The 21290-nt window shown below is 36.9% G+C and overlaps 1 protein-coding gene and 1 non-coding gene across 4 annotated transcripts in view; one reads left to right on the forward strand and one right to left on the reverse strand.

Moving 5' to 3' along the window:
* The window catches only part of ZNF106 (zinc finger protein 106), a 55196-nt gene that overhangs the window by 12013 nt on the left and 21893 nt on the right, over positions 1-21290 (reverse strand). For 2 of the 3 annotated variants that reach the window (XM_043471576.1, XM_043471575.1), the window contains exons 4-14: positions 19024-19221; positions 13547-15727; positions 11878-12511; positions 10635-10704; positions 9107-9261; positions 8963-9023; positions 7947-8285; positions 5803-6583; positions 5400-5455; positions 4132-4277; positions 1943-2077 (exon numbers count right to left, since the gene is read on the reverse strand). In XM_043471576.1, the coding sequence (XP_043327511.1) occupies positions 1943-2077; positions 4132-4277; positions 5400-5455; positions 5803-6583; positions 7947-8285; positions 8963-9023; positions 9107-9261; positions 10635-10704; positions 11878-12511; positions 13547-15727; positions 19024-19221 (4756 nt within the window). The remainder of the gene's footprint in view (positions 1-1942; positions 2078-4131; positions 4278-5399; positions 5456-5802; positions 6584-7946; positions 8286-8962; positions 9024-9106; positions 9262-10634; positions 10705-11877; positions 12512-13546; positions 15728-19023; positions 19222-21290) is intronic. The other variant, XM_043471577.1, reaches the window with a different exon arrangement.
* Positions 8424-8614, forward strand: LOC122444485. Its single transcript, XR_006270311.1, has one exon. It is a non-coding gene; the product is annotated as a U2 spliceosomal RNA (small nuclear RNA).

A 21290-nucleotide genomic window follows, 5' to 3' on the forward strand; every position in this document is an offset into this window, starting at 1 on the left:
CTTGGAATGTAGAAATTCTTCAAAGGGCACTATGAACTGGGTTTTAGCCTCTTAAATTAAGTAGCCAAAGAAAAAGCTGCACTCATTGTCTAAAAAAGAAAATAAAGATTATAGTTGTATTATCTGATAATTGCATTAATTAAGTACTATGTGCTTTCCTGCAACTGATTCTCTATTTCAACAGCTCCCAAATGCCTCCTTTAAACCAGCATCAGGTTAGCTGGTCTATAAATACCCAAAAAGTTTTCAAAATATATAGAACACCAAGCTTCACCCCTAAACCCTGAGATTCTGACTCAGTAGGCCCTGGAATGTTTTTTAAAAAATTTCCTTCATAATCCTGATGAATATACAGGTTATACAAACACAGTTTGAGCTGATGTTCATAAAATGATTTCTGTGAATTCCCAGAACTGGGTTTTATTGATAAAATCTAATTACCTAGAATGGGGCCAATTACATAGTAAGTATTCAAGATTGAATGCTGTTGAATGGTACTAAGTGACTAAAATAATAAAAAAAGAATTGTTAATGTGGATTTGTCATCAATATTTCTTTACATATTTTGGTGCTCTGTTATTCTCTTGTAAGATAGGTCACTGTTCTGTCTTCCTATCTTGAATGTCATCTATATTGACCCTTTTATCGTTATAGAAAGCTACCCTTGTCTCAGTAGTATTCTTTGTCTTAAAGTCTATTTGCCTGATATTAATATAACTACTCTAGCTCTTTGTGTCACTATTTGCAACAGTACATTTTTTTCCCCATTCTTTTATTTCAGCCTACCTGTGTCTTTGAATTTAAGAGTCTTGTATACAGCATAGATTTTGATGTTTGTTCTTTATCTAGTCAATCTCCTTTTCAATCTGAGTGTTAATTCACATTTAATATGATTATTAAACATGGTTAGATTTAGACTCCAATTTGCTATTTGTCTCATTTTTATTTCTATTCCCCCATTTCTACCTTGTTTTGTATTAAACAGTTTTTTTAGTATGCCATTTTAATTCCTCTATTAAATTTTTACGCTATCTTTCTTTGAATTATTCTTTTTGTGGTTGCTTTAGGGCAGCTGTTCTCAGAGTGTGACCTAGACCAGCAGCATCAGTATCACATGTTTGAAAAGTAAGTTCTTGGGCTCTATCTCAACCCTACTGAATGAGAAACTCTGGGAGAGGGATCTAGTAATATGTGTTTTAACAAGCTCTCCAGGTTCATCTGATGTACACTGAAGTTTTAAAGCAGCCTTCTAGAGATTACCTCTTTAAATTGTAACAATCTAGTTCAAGTTAATATTGACTTATCCTCAACAAAATATAAGAACTTTGTACCAGCATAGTTCTAGCCTCTCCCTTTCCTGTGTTCCGGTTATCTCACATATCCCATCTATATACATTAAAAACCTAATTACATGGTATCATAAATTTTCTTAATTAAGTCTTTTAAAGTTAAGAATATATGTATATATTTTTTCCTGCTCACTGATTTTTCTATTTTAAATATTATGCAATTGTGTATATATATGTATATTCTAATGCAAATAATTTTCTCTCATTTCTTATAATTCATTTAGAAAATTCTTGCTCAGAGGAGAGATCTACTTCTAAGTCTTTAAGTTTAAAAACTTCTTTTAACATTTCTTTTTCTATCTAATATTAATTTTGGCATATGACATGAAAATAAAAATCAAGAGGAATATTTGTTGGAAAGATCAAAAGAGGTATATTATTAAGTAGCAAGTGAAAAGATATGTGGACAGAGACAGAAAACATGGTTTAGACCTAAGCCTAATTTCTACCAAAGGTTAGAAGTGTACTGAAACAGATTTAAAAGCAAGACGGTGAACAGTATGAAGCATCAGTCTCAGTGTCTCCACTCTACACAGTAAATATAGTCAAAGCGCTTCAATATCATCACTTTTGATTTTTCTGGACCCACTTACCTTAACATTATAGCAGCGAATAGTATGATCACTGGAACCAGTGTAAAGGGCAGCATTTTTCCCAGAGGTCTGAGTAACCAGGAGGCAGTTCACTTTGGAGGTATGGCCCTCAAAGACACCAATGCACTTTCGACTCTAAAGTCAAGCACAGTTCAGATCATTACTTGTGGCTATAGATGGATAAGATAATGTATTTCCTTAAAAAAAAAAAAAAACTAAAACATACAGTTCATGTTTGTGTCCCCAGAGTCTAGACTAGTACCTAGTATCTAGTGTTCAGTAAGTACCTGTTCACTGAATGCCCAGTGAACAGACCTGTAACTTATATGTTAATTTATATGTTAACTTATATGTAACTTATATGTTAACTGAGCCATACCAAAAATTACTCAGGGCAATTTGCTATAAGATAGATCAGAATTTTAATTAATGCTAGGCCAAGTCTCTCTAGCATATGGACTAAAGTGCAAGCAAATTCAAACTATAGCTAATTACCCAGATAAGTTGCTGCATTTGATCAGTGTGTAGAGAAAGCGTCACAATATTCAAAGACATGCCATCACAGGTCCTAGTGTCCCAGGTGTGGTTTCATAATGGAACATCCTGTTATCTCTGTGCACACACTGTTATATATATTTACAATGTACATACATACCTATACCTACCTTACAATTTAGAGTTAGAGCCAATTCCCCAAATCTCACACTCATACCTCCTGGTACTACCATTGCTTTCTGCCTTCAGTCATCTCTGTTGCCCTTCATACATTACTAGGCTAAAGGAACCTATATACCTGTTGCCTATAGTAAACACATTTTCTCAGTCCATCATTTAATCTTTCGACTTTCAAAGACTTCATCAATTTCATATACTTTCACTGTACTTGTTCAGATAACATAGTGTTCCTAAAGTTTCTTGGCTATCATTGTTGATAAACAGAATCAGTTTGACATATGTTTTTCTAGTACTCAAGTATGGATGTGAGAGATGGACTAAAGAAAGCTGAGCGCTGAAGAACTGATGCCTTTGGACTGTGGTGTTGGAGAACTCCTGAGAGTCCCTTGGACTGCAAGGAGATCCAATGAGTCCATCCTAAAGGAGATCAGTCCTGAATATTCATTGGAAGGACTGATGCTGAAGCTGAAACTCCAATCCTTTGGCCACCTGATACGAAGAACTGACACATTTGAAAAGCCCCTGACGCTGGGAAAGATTGAAGGCAGGAGGAGAAGGGGACGACAGAGGATGAGATGGTTGGATGGCATCACCAACTCAATGGACATGAGTTTGAGCAAGCTCCAGGAGTTGGTGATGGACAGGGAGACCTGGCATGTTGCCGTCCATGGGGTCGCAAAGAATAGGACACAAGTAAGCGACTGAACTGAACTGATATCCTGTGTGTGCCCAGTCATGTCCAATTCTTTTGCCATCCCATGGACGGCAGCCCGCCAGGATCCTCTGTCCATAGAATTTTCCAGGCAAGAATAATGGAGTGGGTTGTCATTTCCTACTCCAGGAGATCTTCCCGACCCAGGGATCAAACCTATGTCTCTTGTATCTCTTGCATTGGCAGGCGAACTCTTTACCATGCACCACCAGGGAAGCACAAATACCAGACTCAAAGCTCCAAAGTCCACTATAAGAAAATTAAGAGTTATGAGCATCAGATTAAGTGTGGGGTAATGAAAGACTGCTGCTCTTCTTAATAACTTGCACAATTCATCAACTCTCAGGGAAAATGCCTCCTCTGACACTTTCCCAATGTTCATTCTATCCCTTCCGTAACAACTAGGTGACAGACCTCAGCATCTACTCCAGGGCTGGGACCTGACTGTACCTAGCCTATTGTTATAATTCCATCTCCTTTTGCCAAGTGACTGGTTAGGGAGGAAAGCACAGGACCCTTTTTTGGCGGTAGGAGGGAAAAGAAACTCTTGTGGCTATTGACATCTGTGAGCAGGAGAACCTGCTTCAGGAAGAGCTGATACCAGAGAAAATAGAAGGAGAGAAAGAAAGAATTTAAGTCTCTGGTGACCCCACTGAGTCACTTAGATCAACTGTATCTGAAGTTAGTCTAGAGCCTACTCCATCTCTGGAAAGCAAACAGACACATGTTTAAAAGAGAACAAGTTGGGAGTTTCTAAAACCTGTAAAGAAACAAAAACATTCAAACTGATCTATCAACTTACCACCAGATTATAAGCTCGGACAGTTTTATCTGCGGAACAGGTATACAGCAAATTCCCGAATATCTGAATTGCATTCACTGCAGCTTGGTGCCCCTCAAAGCTCCCTTCTGTGGGCTCATCATCATCTCCTGGCTCTGAAGATATTTCTAGAAAACAACAGTATGTTTCAGAAATGTGTCGGCTTGTATCTCAAAAGATAATAAGAAATTTAAAACATCATCAAAAAGTGGTCCCTGGATTCTCCTAAAAACCTGGTTCGCCTAGCAAAATACCACATTCGCATTAGTGACCTTCATTATGAAGATTTCATATTAAGAAAAGGTAGGGAAGGCCTCTGTCTTAGGGGAAAAATACTTACTTAGTGAGTCTTTGAATGATACCCTTTAAGGCACTAAATACCTTTCTTTCCACATCCAGGCTCCTCTGCTGCCAGTTATTTTACTGAGTAAGGCATTATTTTTAAAGTAATTCCTTCTCAAAGCAAAGCCCACCACCCCCCAAACCCCCCGAGCCAACAAAACCTTAATACAATTGTCCCTTGGTAACCAAGAGGATTGGTTTCAGGATTCCTCCACCCAACATGTACCCAAATCCACAGATGCTCAAGTCCCTTATATAAAATGGCATAGTATTTACATATAACCTATATACATACTCCCGTTTACAGGTGACCCTTGAACAACATGCTTTGAATTGTGCAGGTCCACTTACACACAAATTTTTTTTTCAATAAATGCCCATTACACGATCTGTGATTAGTTGAATCCATAGATGCAGAACTGAAGACACAGAAGGCCAACTATTCTAATTAGCTGAACACACGAGAGATCCAGATTAGAGATGTGAATAAGAAACTGAAATGCCAGGATTTGAGGATTCACGGATACCAATAACTGCTGGTCAAAGTAATCCATCCTCTTGGTAATAAGCCCAGTCCCCATCCCCTATTCTATAAGCATATTTAAGTAGATTTAAACCCTGGCTTTAATACTTACAAAGCTTTTTTCCTGTGATTAATTTATCAATTCACTTTTTTTTTTTAATATGTAAGATTTATTTATTTACTTATGTATTCCAGAGTGCATGGACTCTATAGTGATTAATAGCTGTGGTTCATGGGCTTAGTTGCCCCAAGATGTGTGGGATCCAAGTCCCCAGATCAGAGATCCAACCCTCATCCCCTGTATTGGAAGGCTGACTCTCAACCACTGGACCACCAGGGAAGTCCCTCCTGTAATTCATTTAAATAAAACCGAACAACCAAATACCTGAAGAGTTCTTTGATCCTTTTATGGAGGAGATCACAGTCTGAGTTTCTGCCACACTACAAAATAATAGCAAAAGTCTTAATATCTGTGTGAACAGGACAGGGAGGAAAACTTGTATTTTCCTGACTCAAAAAATTATTCTAAACAATGAACAAAATAGCAATGATACAAGATCAGTTTCTGCATGTGAAATTTTTATATGAATGGAAAACACAGTAAATATTTACAACACAAGTGAGAAAGCAGAAACTCGCCATTGCTAAGGAGATATCCACACCTGTCATCCCTACTGATTTTCTATAAATGTGACTCTAAAAAAAATTCTGATTTGGAACAAAAAGTTCTGTTTTCTAATGAAAGAATGGTGAAAGCTGCTCTGATTGGACCAACACAGTATCCTTACCTTACAGGGATGCCATCTTTATAGCGAGTGCCAATCTCACTGGTAGAGCTAACTTCATCACAACCAGAGCGAGAAGTTTCTAATGAGTTTTGCTCTGTGGAGTTCCAAATATCCTTTTTAGATGGGCTATCTGGTTTCTCTTCTCCTGATTCAGAAGAATCAATGGCTACCACTTCTAACTGAGGATTAGGCACTTCTAGGACTTCAAGAGACGAGTCACTGTCTGGCTCATCTCTGACACTTTCTTGTTCCGCGCCAGTTCTGCCATCTTCCCAGCTGGAGGTTGTCACTTTCCCCCCTTTAGCAGACTTTCCAGTTTTTACTTTCCTTACAGGCTTAGCGGTAAACACATCCTGTTCAGTGTCACTGTTCTCGGGAACATGGGCAGCCCGCAGAGTTTTCTTCTTCCTAAGTTTCTTCTTTTTCTTGTTCCCCCTAGCTTCAGCTGATGTCAGAGTGGACTCTGCCTGTTGTTCTGGCTGGTCAGCTGGAGAGTGGGGTTCTTTCTCTAAAGGGGTTTCTGAAGCAAAGGATAATCTTGGAAAAGAACTGGTACAGGCTTCAGACCCACTGTTGCCTTTGTTTGGCTCTTCACTTTCTTTATCTATGCTAGGAAGACCAGCTGACTGGGAAGAGGGACTGTTCCCTCTGTTTCTGGTAATTCCTTGCTCCACAGAAAACTTCAGTTCTTGGCTAGGCTCATGGAATCTCTCTGTTAGCTCTGATAAGGACAATGCTGCAGTGGTAACTGGATAAACTGGACAATTGTCACTGATCTCTCCTGAATTGAGAAGGAAAAAAAAAATTATTCCATCGTCTTTGTGCCTGCTATGTGTAGTCATAAACTACAGTTATCGCTGATTGAATTTCTATCAAATAATATGATACTTTGATGATATGTTAACAACTTTAACAGTCATGGTTTAGTTATCTCACTCCTCAGCTTCCCATAACCTACATGTATTTCTAGTACAGTATCTATACACTTTGCCTTGCAAATAATGTGCATGTCTTATATCCTAAAAAGCTCCTTTTATGGGCAGAGATTGTTTCTACTGATGTTTTCTCTTTCTTGTTTGAAAAAATGAATATGAATTACTTTTGCAGTCAGAAAAGGAAATCTAATAAAAGCTATTTTTGAAAAAAGTGTCACCACATTAAAAAAAAATACTAAATACTATCCATATAAAAGTAACAAAATTCAATATGAAAGATAACATATATTTGATGTACATATCAATGATTAGTGCTGTAACAAATAGCAAAATTTAGGATGCTTCTTCAGACTTTGTTTTTGTTAAAAAAAAAAAAAAAGAATACCACACAATATCAATTTGTTTCTTAATTTTTCAATATAGCACCATTGTGGTTATACAAACTTTAGATAAGATTTTAAACAACTTAGAAGTTAATTCTCTAATGGTAACCAGATAAGGATTATTTTATAAAGAGAGTAAAATCTCTGGCTATTTATCAAAACCCCCAAGTTCCTGTTAGATGGTTCCAAACACCAGAGCCCTCTGCCCTTTCATCACGGCCACCAGTTCCTCAGGTCTGTATTAACCTTAGTCTGTACTCGAAATGATAAAAACAGTTAAGTACTGAGAAATCCAGAAGATGAATCTTATCTAGAAAACTGACTGAACAACTTCAATGCCATTTAGCTCATGAAAAACATACAATTCTGCACCAATCCTAATAAATGGAACCTGTAACATGCTAATCCCAAAGTCAATTTAGCAATCCTGTATTAGAGAAAATTAGGAAGAGTTACCAATATTTAAATAATGCTCCTAAATAAGAAGACTTAAAGAAAAACTATAGTAACTTTTTAAAAAAATATTTATTTATTTATTCATTTATTTGGCTGTGTGGGGTCTTAGTTGCGGCACACAGGATCTTGTATCTTCATTGCGGCATGTAGGATTCTTTTAGTTGCAGATGCAGAATCTTTACTTGTAGCATGTGGGATCTAGTTCCTGAGGCCCTCTGTATTGGGAGTGTGGAGTCTTAGCCATTGGATCACCAGGGAAGTCCTGTAATAACTTTAGTTTTAATGGACAAGTATGACATTACATCACTAATATAAAATTGCCCTAGACTCACTACAGGGCTGCCCTTAGCACAAAGAAAAGTTTACATACTATTAGCTTGCAGTAATTCCTTGGACAGACTGCAAGCAGAGCCTTGCGATACAGCATTCACAGTCTCTTCTTGTTCAGGAGACATGGGTTCTTGTTTAATCTGAACTGATGAGTCTGGAGCAGGAACACTGCCATGAGCTTGGAAAGAAGATGTGATTGCTTGGAGAGGGGTTCCAGTGGATGATGGAGACACGTGGGAAGATAGAGGTTCCAGGAAATTCGGGAAAAAAGGACTAGGCAGAAGTGTGCCATCAGTAGATGTTTGAGATCTAACATTCTTCTGTTCTCGTGTAAGGTTAGAGGGAACCTGGTCTGGACGTTCAGAAGGTTCATATGTTTCTAGAATGGGAAACGTACACACATACAAATGCAAAAAAAAAAATGTTATCTGAAAAGCCACTCATTACTGAGCCAACTTGTATTTTTAAATTACAAGAGAATTTTAAAGATGCTCATAGTTCTTTAAAATAGACTGTTATCGCTTCTCGACCTTTTGGCTAAGATCAAGTGTAGTATCTGTTCTTATCAGTTTAATATCTGATACGTCCTCTATCCGAGGACAATATATTAAATGGATTTTTGGAATTAGGAGTTGGAATGGGAGCTTGCTCCGTCCACTCCACGCATCGACCTGGTATTGCAGTACTTCCAGGAACAAAAAAAATAAAATAAAATAAAATAGACTGTTATGTAAGCTATACGTACAACCAATGAGGATACGGACAGGCAGGCATTAATATTCTAATTTTTCAGATTTTAAGTGACTTCTCCAAAGTCATGCTGGTACTAGTAGAAGAGCCAAATTTGTACCCCAGTCTTGGGATGCCTAACCCAAGACTCTTTCTATAACATTATTTCTATTGCTAAGCATTTTGGGGACGTATAGTCTTATAGGCCTTTCTACAGAAGGATGGAATCAAGGAGACATGAGAATAATCATATTAACTTTTCATAACTACTTTAATTCCCCTCTAGACAAGTTACAGACAGTACAATCCATGAGAGTCTCTGAATACCTTGCAATCCCTGTAGAATCTGTATTCTATGGGTCCTCAGGGCACTCATCTCCATAGTTATCTAAAAATAAAGTATTTTGTTAAGCATTTTTAAATTCAACTTTCAGATGATCCATTTTCATTAAACATCCCATCTGCTGTTACCTGCTGCTTAAGCACAAGTAGCCTCTGAACTTCAACATAAGCTGTCTGAAGTGCTGCACGAGCTTGCAGAAGATTGTTATCCATGCACTGCAATGATTTACTTAGTTCTTCCTCTCTTAAAGAAATACTCAGCAGCTGGTCAACCTGAGAACGTTCTGTCGAAAGAAACCATAAGGCTTAGTTTAATATTGGAGATTTCTCTTCAATAATCCAGGGAACTGCATCAATTATCTAGGATAGGCCTTTATTTTCTCCCCACTAGGTCACTGAAAGGAGACTCATCAAATTTTTTACAAATCACATAGTCAAGCCACATGCTATCAGAGCTAGAGACCAAGCCTCATGGTTTCAAGTGTACCACCACATCGTACCATCTTACCAAATCACCATGTTCCACAATGACGCTTCCAAGCAAAACCTCTGCCCTGGGGAAATCAACTCCTATAGGTTTCACTTCCCATCTTCCTTTATCTACTACCCTCTTCAATCAAGGCTTTGGCTTATATTGGGCCCCAAACCTAAACTGCTTGCACTCTCTTCTGGATTCCTATTTTTCTAGTCTGTTAGTTAATTTAAAATAGTTCTCTTTAATATAAAATTAAAACCTTAATATATTAAGGTTCTTTAATATAAAATAACTTTAATATAAAAATTTTAAATAAATAAAAATATATTTAATATAAAATAATATATATTTTCCTGAAGAAAATATAGCTTTGAAATAAAATGTCCTACTACATGTATTTGTTTGTCATTTTATATCTGTCTCTTGCCCATGCAATATGCCAAGACCGCTCCCCTAAATTCCAGACCCACATATCTACCAACCGGATACTTCTAAGGTGTCTCTAAAGTCCTTTAACTCAAGGGATCCAAAAGGGAACTCCCATCTTCTTCTACCCTCAACCTGTAACTCTTATAAAGTTTTCTAGCTCTATAAATAAAGCCATCAACTGCTCCAGCTAGAAACTGGTATCATCTTTGACTCCTGCCTTGTCACATCCAGCCATCCAAAGTTCATCCAGTCACTTCCTACACTAGATCTTATACTGAAATGGTGTGTGAATCAGTGAAAGGCAAGAGTCATAAAAGCCTATCAGTCAAGGAGCTCCACAAATAACTTCTCTCCTTAATTTACATGAGAAAAGCAACCAAGATTCCTCAGAAAGTGAGTGAAATGGCTGTAAATGACCAAGAGGGATAAAAACTTCTACTAAATGTCTTGTTTCTCTTCATTCCACTGAAAAGACCCAGTGAGACTTTCTGGTTTTATACTGAACTCAATTTGTCCATGATATATATTAATTTCAGCTTTCTGGTTTAGGTGGTATCACATATTTCTTTTATAGCTCCAACTGGATACAGTAGAAAATAAAATCTTTTCTATGCCCTTAAGCAAGGCAACAAAAATATCATAAATTAATAAATGGGTGTTCTCTGTTTGATAAACTACACTTGTATATCAAGTTGTAAAAGGCTGAAGTGATATAAGAACAGTTTATTTTTGGCAGAATAGTCTATACTATACCTTTCTTTCCTTTAATTTTCCTTCTTTTATTTTTTCTCTCAAGACTTGGCAGTTCAGGAGAAGATCCATCCTAAGGAGATTAAAAAAAAAAAGAACAATATTAAATATTCAAAGGCCATTATCCAGGAGGGGGAAAAAGAATCAATACTAAGTCAGTCATACATTATTATTCATGATTGCTACCATCAGGATAGTTAGAAGTTTCATATACACAGTATGAGCTCAGATATTAGTTGACTGAATGTATTTAACAAAAAAAAATACAATCAAGGTCAAGTACCTCCCTAGCATCCTAGAGGTAGTAAAGCCCAAGGGCTTGGGCAAAGCACTTCACCTTGCTAAAAGCTAGTAAAACATATCTGATTTCATAGTTTCTACTTTAGAATTCAGCAAGAAAATCTTCACAACAAAAAACTCAACAGTCTGTGAGATAAGACCCAAGACATCAGCTATGTCATAAGACAATCCATCTCTCATCCAATACTATCTGCTACAACATCTAGTTCAACAGGGCAGAGATGGAATTTGAATCCAGGTCTACAACCCATGCCTTTAACTAGTTTGTTATATTGTCTCAATGTTAAAGGAAACAGTCCTTTTCTGAGTGTCAGATCCCAGTCTATACTACTATCAGCAACTCTTTCTTTACAGAAAGGGTTTCTGAAAGGGTTAAGCAATATTAACCATCAGAGGTGCCAAAAGAGAAGTGTCAGTGAAGTAATGGATTCTAAAAAGACCAGGCTAGGCAACTCAAGTACAAAAGACAAAGCAACAGAGACTAAGACTATGCTCATATGGATGTACTCTCATAGTATTAAAACTACCTTATTAAGCCTAATAGTTCTGGGTCCAACAAGCATACATGCCCTACAAATACAACACTAGAGTACCCTTCTTCAATAGCAGTACAGAATGCATCATGAAAACAGATAAAGTTACAGCTGAAGATGTGGCTCATTCCTTGGTCAGGTGATACAAAGAATCATTGGCTTAGAGACTAGTTTTAGAGATGACTTCATATTTTCCCAGTACTGTACATTCATATTCAATTACATCTAACTTAGTAGAGCTACTCAAAGAAAGAAACCAGTAGGACAATATGAAAGTAAGAGCCTCAGAAATCTTCTATTCCAGAGTAGGGCAAAACACAAGCCCAGGTACCCAAGAAAAACATTAAGTTTTTCTTATCATAGTCAAGTCACCACATGAAATGTTCTACAAAACATACAGGAATCATACTCACTCCAGTGGCTCTTCGTTTCTTTCTAACATTCTGCCCATCATTCTGTTCAGCACCAGAGGTACAGCTGCTGTCCGTGGCTGCATCTGCCAAACTGGAGTTTGCGAGTGCTGAGGATGCATTTGATGATAAAGAGTTTCCTTCTCCATTACTCTCCTGGGCATTGAGATTCTCTGAAAGTAGTAGAGAGCTCTCCTGGCTGTGCAGCTCTTTTGTCAAATGCATCAAAGGTATTGTACGGTCAGGAGATAATTGCGCACTATGTCGCCTTCGAGTAGCAACATTTTCAGTTCCTTCATCTGTTCTTAGGGAGGCAGCCAGAGGTGTCACTTCCTGCTTAAGGCTCATGTTTGGTTTTTGACTCTGTGCAGATCTGAATGAATTATTAGGTGAAAAAATCTGCTGGGGCTCATTTTCTTTGCCTGTGCCTTCCTCACTGAAGAAGCTATACACAGAAGGAGCCCTGTCCATGATCACACTGCTCTCTGAAAGGCTTCGCTTCCTTGCCAACCCAGGGGATGAAGAAATGGAAACACCTTCCCACTGGAATCCTTCTAGATCGGACAGATCAGGCTCCCCATCCAGATCCAAGACCTCTTGCTCATTTTGAACTAGAGGCACCATTTCTATGCCAAACCTCAAGAAAGAAAGAAAAAGAAAAAAAAAAAAAATCATCAATCAGACATAGCTGGGAGAGGGGGCACCGCTTAATGTGCCAAACTCTGCTAGGCAGAGATTGCAAATGTAAATAGATGGCTTCTGCCCTCAAGGAACTGAGTCGAGTAATTCTAAACATAAAGTAAGTTAACGCTAAGTATTATAATGTAACAACTAGTAAATTAGATATTTGTATATAGCTATATACAAAGGGAAGGAATAAAAACTGAAGGTTTTATTTAATATGGAGCTCTAAATCAACAGTATGTAATTTTTAATAGCAAACAAACAAAAGTGTTCATCAAGCATTTACAAGCAACAGACACCATGCTAAGAACTTCATAATTTCAATGATACCCACAAGTTATGGGAAAAGAAAAGAAGGTACAATAAATGTTATTTCAACAAGGATGGAAATTTAAGCCTGGAGGGCTATATAATTAAAACACAGCAGGATGATTTGCAAGTAGCAAACCTATGTTGAACACTGCTTTCCCATTCAGAAAAGTTTAGTGCCTTAACGTAAGGTGAACAGCCAAACTATTACACAAGTACTCAGGAGAATGTATTTTGTGATCACAAATACAATGCCCACAGCAGATACAGAAAGATAACCATTTATACGTTCTAAGTAAAAGGTAATGAGAAGTTATATCTAAAAGCTGCATCACTCGTTAAGATCTATAGTTAAATACAGAGCTACAGATAGACATTTTTGTAATGCTGTCACTTTATGGCCCCTATCACCAAAGTGATGGATTTCTGATGGCACTCCCCTCACTTCATTTCTCAGAAGTAGGTGTGCTTCTTTGTAACCTGAATTCCCTGCTAGGAAACACTTTATTCCATTTGTTATAGAGTAGCAGTCACTCTTGGACATTTAAACCAGACATCTACAACAGATATTTTTTGCAAACATTTAATTAAACTCAACAAGTAGAATTCTCTTGACCACAGCCAAAGGGTAAGTTTAAAAGAAAAAAAAAAAAGGAAATGGATACTAAGAGGCACACACCTGGGTAAGCCTTTGCCTAGCTCTTGCTTTTTCTTGGTTACTTGCTGAATGACCTGTTCCCAGTTGACATTTCTTCGAGACGCATTTAGAATCTGTCGAAGGGTTGGCTTGAGCCCAGATTCCTTCTCTGTCTCACTCTTTCGATGACCACTGATATTGCGGATGCGGCGCGCACTGTTGAGGTTTGGCTCAGGAAGGTGTGCTCCCGTTTTGCTCTTCAAGCTAATGTGCCGGGTTAGATCTCTCTGGAGTGAGGCAGGAAAGCCAAGCTTGCTTAGTTCAGGCAGAAGGGGACCTGAGGGTTGACCTATATCGCTTTTTTGAAGCTCGGCATCCAAGCTAGTACTCTCAAAGCCTTCAGTTTCATAAGATTCATGAGATTTAACAGGGTTATCAACCTGTGCATCTTCTAGAGAGGTTTTCAAATCTAGCAGTAAACCAGACTGTGGGCTGGCTACAGATGTCATTTGCAACTCAGTTTCTTTTTGGTGAACTGTTGAGTTACATGGGGAAGTGGATGGCTTTCTAGATGTTTCCAGGTTTTGGTCATCCCCCCTTTTCTCATCAGCAGCAGGAGTACTGCAGGATAAAACTTCTGTAGTTGTAGAACCCAGGGTTTCGATTTTTGTCCCATGCTTCTCTGTGTCAGATCTCTCTCCATCACTTTCATCTTCTAATGCGTGTACTTGAAATTCAATCTTCAAAGATCCTTTTTCAGACTCTTCTACATTCCTACTTGCTTTTGCGTAATTCCTGGTCCTCTTAGAAGCACTAAGTGGGTTTTGCAGTGACTCATGACACTGCAGCACATCTTTGGCTTTCTGTAATGTATCACTTACATTTTCGTCAGGATCCCTTTGAGTTCCAAGTGGACTTTTATTACTTCCTTTTAAAACATGAGGGCCTGGACTTCGCATTTTGGATATGCAAGAACTCTGGTTATCTTCCACAGTGGGTTTAGTCAAAGGATTTGAGTGTTCCCCAGGGAAAAAAGAATTAATTTTGGTGTTTTGTGAGGGATTCTTTGAATCTTGCTTTTGAGGAACTGATTTAGTGCCTGGAGTTGGAAGGAGTGGGGATTTTAATAATGGTGTCTTATTTAAATTAGGCTCTTGTTCAGGTTTCTCTGTAATGGGACATTCTCTTACCACCTCACAGGAAGCAGTGCAATCTGAAGAGGTTTTGTGTTTAAGAGATCCAGCATGTTTTTCTTTTTTTGTTTTCAGTTTTCGAGAATTATTTGTTTTATCATTTTGGGGCTCTTTTATTCCCACGGTTATCAAGCTAAAATCAAAGAGAGGCTTATCTATCATTTCTGACTTATTACCAGTGACTTCTTTCATTCCTGATTGTAAATCCAGAGTCTTCTGTGAAGGGTAAGGAGTCCAGCGACGGAGCTTTTCCCTTGCTACACTGACACTCTTCCCACCAATTTTGGAAGTGAAGGTGTCTGTCTGTTTAGTGGTTTGGCTTTCCAGCTGCTCAAAATTGAAGTCAAGCAAGCCTTCTGAATGAAACTTACCACTTGCAAATCCTTCAGAAGGACCTCTGTATGTGGCAACTGCACCAACTTTGTCATTTTCTTGCCGCTGCCACTTATATCTGTCTTGACTGTATTTGTTTGACTTAGATTTTGTATTCCATAGCATATTCATGTCTTCCATTTGACAGCTAGAACTTCTGTTTCTGCCCGGTTGAAATTTGTCTCCGGGGCCACTGTAATTCCAACTATTTGTACCACGTGCACTGGATTTCCAATTTCCGTTACTGCTGCTCGTGTGCCAACTGGGAAAGCCACCTGTTCCTTCAGAATGCCAACTGGAATTCCTTCCTGTACCAGTATGATTCCAATCTACTGTCCCATTATTTGAATGCCAACCACCTCCAGAATTACTATGGTTGTGAAACCAAGGTGAGGAACCTCCTGCACTACCCTTATGCCACCCAGAACATCCTCTTGATCCACCATTATTCCTTGAAGAATGTGTGAAGCTGTTTTTCCTAGTGTTACTATAGCCATCTTTCTCCCACTTCCTGTCCCGCTGAGGAGGCCCACGATGATGCCGTGCTGGCTGGCTGTAGCTCTCTCTGTCTTGGTAAGGGATTCGGTCTTCTCGTCTCCATTGGGGTCGCCTGTCATCAGAGTTTATTTCTTGGCTGCTATTGGAAGGTTCATCTTGTCTAGAAGAAAAACAGTCTTTTATTAGTGATTTAAAGGAGTTCTCATGATTCCTTTAAAGGCATAACCCACCAAACATGCACTCTGCCTTCTTCCTCTGTCACTTAGAATATGTAACTTATAGAGTATGTAATAGTTTTATTTTTATTTCAAATAGTGATTGTTTTCATATCTTTAAATAATATAAATTTATATTTCACTATTTACTGATTTAAAATTAATATCTTATATTTATCAACCTCAAAATATTAAAAACTTGGCACATTTATACTATCTTTCCTCTCCTGCTCCTGTTTTTCTTAGCATATTCAAGGATTGTGTTCCTATCATCCAATTATTTTTATATTACACAACTTTTAGAAAAGAGAAGCAAGTATACTTGGTAGCTATGGTTATCATAGTTAACACAATTTAAATCCAGCTGTTCTTAATACCATGATTTCTTCAAAAGTTGGTTCTTTCTGAAAGCCCAGTTTCTTAACCTATTTTAAATGGTAAGATTTTACTCTGCATAATAACTTTCATTAATAAACACTTTATCAAGTACACATTCAATGACTATTAGCAGTAATAGAAAACTTTTATGCATAGTTCCTGTTTCTGAAGGGCTTATAACCTAGCTAAGGAAATAAGTAAGGTCACAAACAGGAATAAAATAGTACATAACAAGCAAGCAGCATCCACGACAAATGCCGGAAGGAGTTTCATGAGCCAGAGGTTTTTAAAAGAAGCTACAGTTGTTTCAACTATTCATGTTAGACAAGAAGCCCACAGAAATGTGAATAAATTTAAGCAAACATCATGGGAATCGGCATAAAACCATTTTCCTTCAAAAAGTACCTATGTTTTGCCTAACTCAACGCTTCACATGTGGTAAGGTGCTCAAAAAAGTGAATAATATTAACTAAAATTACTGAGTACCTACTTATCATAAGGCATTTATTGCTAAACACTACAAAGATTATCTCATTTAATTTTCACAACTCTGCAGCAAGCATTATTATTTCTACTTTTTAGATATGGAAACTGAGGATTAGAGAGGTTAAATAACTTGCCTAGAATAAGATACCTAGTTAGTGTTATGGCAAAATTTGAACTTTGGCAGTCTAACTCTAGAGCCTACATTCAAACTGAAGTATAGTTGATTTATAATGTTGTGTTTTTTTCTACTATAAAGCAAAGTGATTCATTTATATATGTATACATACATATATATATTCTTTTTCATATTTTTTCCATTATGGTTTAACACAGGAGACTGCATAGTTTCCTATGCTATAGAGTAGGACCTTGTTGTTTATCTGTTCTATATGTAACAGTTTGTATCTGCTAATCCCAAGCTCCCAATCCATCTCTCCCCATCTCCCTCCCCATTGGCAACCATAACTGTTTTGAGCCCATACTCTTTACCACTAGACCTTGATATGAATGAAAATCTCAAAAACTAAAGTTTGATAGAATGAAAATCTCAAAGTTTCTGCAAGTGGGTTCCCTCCTCTGAATCTGAACTTGACTTAAATTTTAAACTCAGTACTGACTTTAACAGCTTCTAATGTCTCTAAGATTTTGGACACAAATTGGAGTTTTTCTGTTTTTCACTTTTAGGATAAAAGCTAATTCACCTTAAAGTTCAAGCATCTACTTACATTATGAATTACTGCTAAACAGGAGATCCTAAGTCCCCAAGTGTTCCTACAGACACTTGGAAGATTTTTTTTTTTTTTTCCACTTGGTAGATTTTTATACCACCATTAACCAATTTGCTTTTTTTTGTTTCTAAGCTGAATGCAACTTCTGACATCCAAGGAGATCACTGATTAGGTCTACTAACATCATCCAGAAATGAGAATTGGGCAATAAGTCAGTCACAAAGTAAAATTCCTAGATTATCATGAATTGGCTAGGTCAGGGGGACAATAGCATGTAGCTAAACTCACAGGTCAAAAAGAATAATCTAAATTAAAAACCTCATGAAGAAAAAAAGAAAAAACCTAATGAACAAGTAAGTAGATGACTTTATAAGTATGTCACCAAAGAGGCTTATTAAAATAATCAAAGACTAGTGACTGCAATATGAATGTCTAATTTACCGAGAAGCTTTTACTCTCTGACTTAATGTTTAATCATTTACACAGATAAGCTAATAATGGCACAAGAATGTTAGAACAAAAATAGAAGTTAGTCTTCTAGAGGCTCCAACGCCCTAAAACAAGAGTAAACTGCAGCTATATAAAAGTAGTGAGAATGTCATTTGAAGGATAAGCAACTAAACAATTTAAGAATCATGCTGCTATGAACATTCCAAAACTCAGAAAGTCCATTTCAAAGACCTGTTCAAAAAGCTTTTAGCATATAGATTAACAACTACTTTTTTTATATTCAAACTGCATTCTAACTGAAAATGAAATACAGATCAGGTATAACTAGTATTCTAGAAGGATCTTCAAAATTTTTAGAATCTGAAACGCTTTTTATCATGTTCCAGAACTTAAAAAAATCACTCCACCTCATAACTGGTACTGTATCTTTCATTCATATCTGAAATTTTCTGCTTCATTAAACTTTTTAGACCATGAATCAGTAAGGTTAAAATACAAAAGGCTAATACCTAAATTATGGATGTAGGTATGAAACCATCTAGTACAAGCTATAAAACTTATATTGTTTCTGACACTGTCCAATATACAGCATAAATTTATTCAAGAAATATTTACTGAAGAAATTAATAATAAAAGGATAAATCAAACTTAGTAGAAGCACCATGTTAACTCACATTAGGCAAAACGATTTTTTCTTAAGGCATGAAATAAGAAATGCTATATAATATATTCAAATGAAACTTATTTAGTAATATATTTCCACTAGAAAATTCAGATACCAAACATGAATTTATTGGTACCCCCCCTCAAATTGGAACTAATACAAACAATTCTAAACATAGTTATCAGCATGGTAAAAATTTCAGATATGTAACAGCTATGGCTAGTTTTTAGATAGGGTCAATACTGAGGTTTGTTTTTGTTTAAGGAGTTAATACAGTAGTTCAAGCAAGCATTCCATTGCCTTTTAAGATTAAGATGGCAACTTCAAGGTAAACTTTATAATTAAGGTAAATCTGTGGCACAACATTGCAAATCAATTAAAAATTAAAGTAAATTTTAAAAAAGATAAATCTGAATGCCACAGGCTGAAAAGAATGGAAATGGAAAATGTATTCTCAAAAAAAACAAAAAAAGAAAATGTATTCTCTCCTACACTGTTTCACACAGGCTTTTAAAAATATCAAATTATTACTCACCGACTTTGTTCTTTCCTTTGTTTTATTAACTGAACGAGTTCCTTGTCAAAATAATCTTCCTCTTCTTCTTCCTTTCCATCATCTTCTCTTTCCTGGGCATCAACATTATCTTTGTGCAACTGGCCAGAAATGTGCTTTGCATATGCAGAAAGACCCACTTCAGTAACCCCGCACACTCGGCACTCATGACTACTGTCCCTAGGGAAAGAGGGAGATGAGGGACATTCAATGCTCCCCACTGGCATGGCACACTCACCAGATCTGTTATAGTTTCCTCTGAAAGACACTGCACACTTTGGCACAGTGAAAAATTAGTGCTAATCAATCTCAATGCTCCTTTCATCACTTTTAATAAGTTTGTTCATAAGTTACTTTTGAAATGAATTAAAGATTCTTTTCCAGCAATCAAGAGGCAATACACTTCAGAATAACATAGTTTAGGAGAAATCTTCTTGAATTGCTGTACTTAAAATCTTGCCAGAGGAAACGTGGTGAAAGGGGAGGCAGGGCAGGGGGCTCAGAGCAAACAGAAGTTGCTCTGGAGCACACCCATGATGCCAACTGCACTCAGAAATCCAGGTGACAGCGCTCACATTTAATCTCTGGCTCAAAAGCTTTCTCCCAGTGAAAAGTAAGGGGTGGAGAAAAGAGTAGGAGGCAGAGCCAATCACAGCCTAGTAACTAAATCGGAACAGCTGGAGCTCTGCCTGGAATGTGAAGATTCCGGACTCCAGGACAAATGATAGGAGTAGTCTCAGCAAACTTTTTTGGTCTCGATGATACATGTGATCTACATTCTGCTTCAGAAGGGTTTATTTTAAAGGGAATGGAAAGCATTTCAGTTGTAGGAAGTTAACAGCTGTGCTAGGCAAATGGTTTTTCTCAGGTTTCAGAAAAGAACACCATTTAAAGAGACGTAAAACCAGGTTCTCAGTTAAGAAAGATAATTGAGCAGGCTTTTTCTTCTTTTACTTTACATACTTAATAATGTATCTCATATGTGGCCAGTTTAAGAAGCCAAAGTCTTGAATCAATGACCAGAGCTGTAGTAGATGAACAATTTAAATGCATTTTTAGCTTCTTGAGTCCCATGCAGTCACTATGAGAAACATCAGAACACCATGGGTACATGTGTAATGAATAGACAGTAATGTCCACTCAATAATACAAATTGGCTTATCTCTGTATCATTTGTCTTGGGTTAATACTAGTGATATTTTTGCACTTCCTATGCCCTTCTATAAAAATACACAAACACAGACACAAAAAGATATGTTGTCTTTAATAAGATAGACACAGACACACACGCATGACTGCTTCATCTTTTCTCTCATATCCATCCATACATGGGCAGAATTCATTTCAGCTAACCAGAAGAGAGCCTCAAAATAAAGCCCCTCATTTACTAGAAGATGGTTTCTGCCACAGATCATCTGAACATTCATTTAAAAAAAAAACAAAAAACAACTTATCGAGCAACTACTAACTTCCAGGCAAAAAACTATGTATATGGTTAATGGTGACAAATTATAAACAAACAATGCCAAATAAGTCAAAACAAAAAACCCGCTGTTTTTTTCACTCTGTACGTATCACGAAAACACCTCAGAAAAATGGAGAAAATTCGCAAGCTTCCTTTTTTCTGACTTTGTAACTTAAATGCTCTGAATGCAATATAGTCTATGACACTAACATTCATTTTAATGAGTTCTGACCAGATTCCTCGAATTACCCTGAATATCTATATACTAATTCCTTCTAATTTTCCAGGAACTTAAATATATTATTTTCAGAGTTTTCCACTGTACTTACTACAATTATATACTTTAAAAAAAGAAAAATAATCCTCAACTTTCTCCAGTTTACCACATTCATTTCTCAATCAACTAAAATTATGGTAGTTCATGAATGTAACTTGTAACAGAAAGCAAGTCTTTTCTCACAGCAACAAAGAACGAACTTTAAAATTAATATATAAATAGAAATCTATCCCCAAAGGGCAGCATCAGAACAATCTGAAGACTGTAACAAATTTAGAATACATAATTTCCCCTATAATAACAACTCAGATCAATTCAATTTTCTGGTTAGAAAATCTTTTGGGCTTTAATCTCTCTACAACTGGAATATGTTTTTAGTCCACTTTTCTACCTAAAAATTTATACAACACTAAATTATATTGCAGTGCAAGGGACTTCATTTAAAAGGTATGCTTAAATAAAAAACCTGATTTTTTTTCCTTACTTCTAAAATGCAGAGTTTAAAAA

Source organism: Cervus canadensis, chromosome 6 (genome assembly GCF_019320065.1).
Source record: "Cervus canadensis isolate Bull #8, Minnesota chromosome 6, ASM1932006v1, whole genome shotgun sequence".
Taxonomy (NCBI): Eukaryota; Metazoa; Chordata; class Mammalia; order Artiodactyla; family Cervidae; genus Cervus; species Cervus canadensis.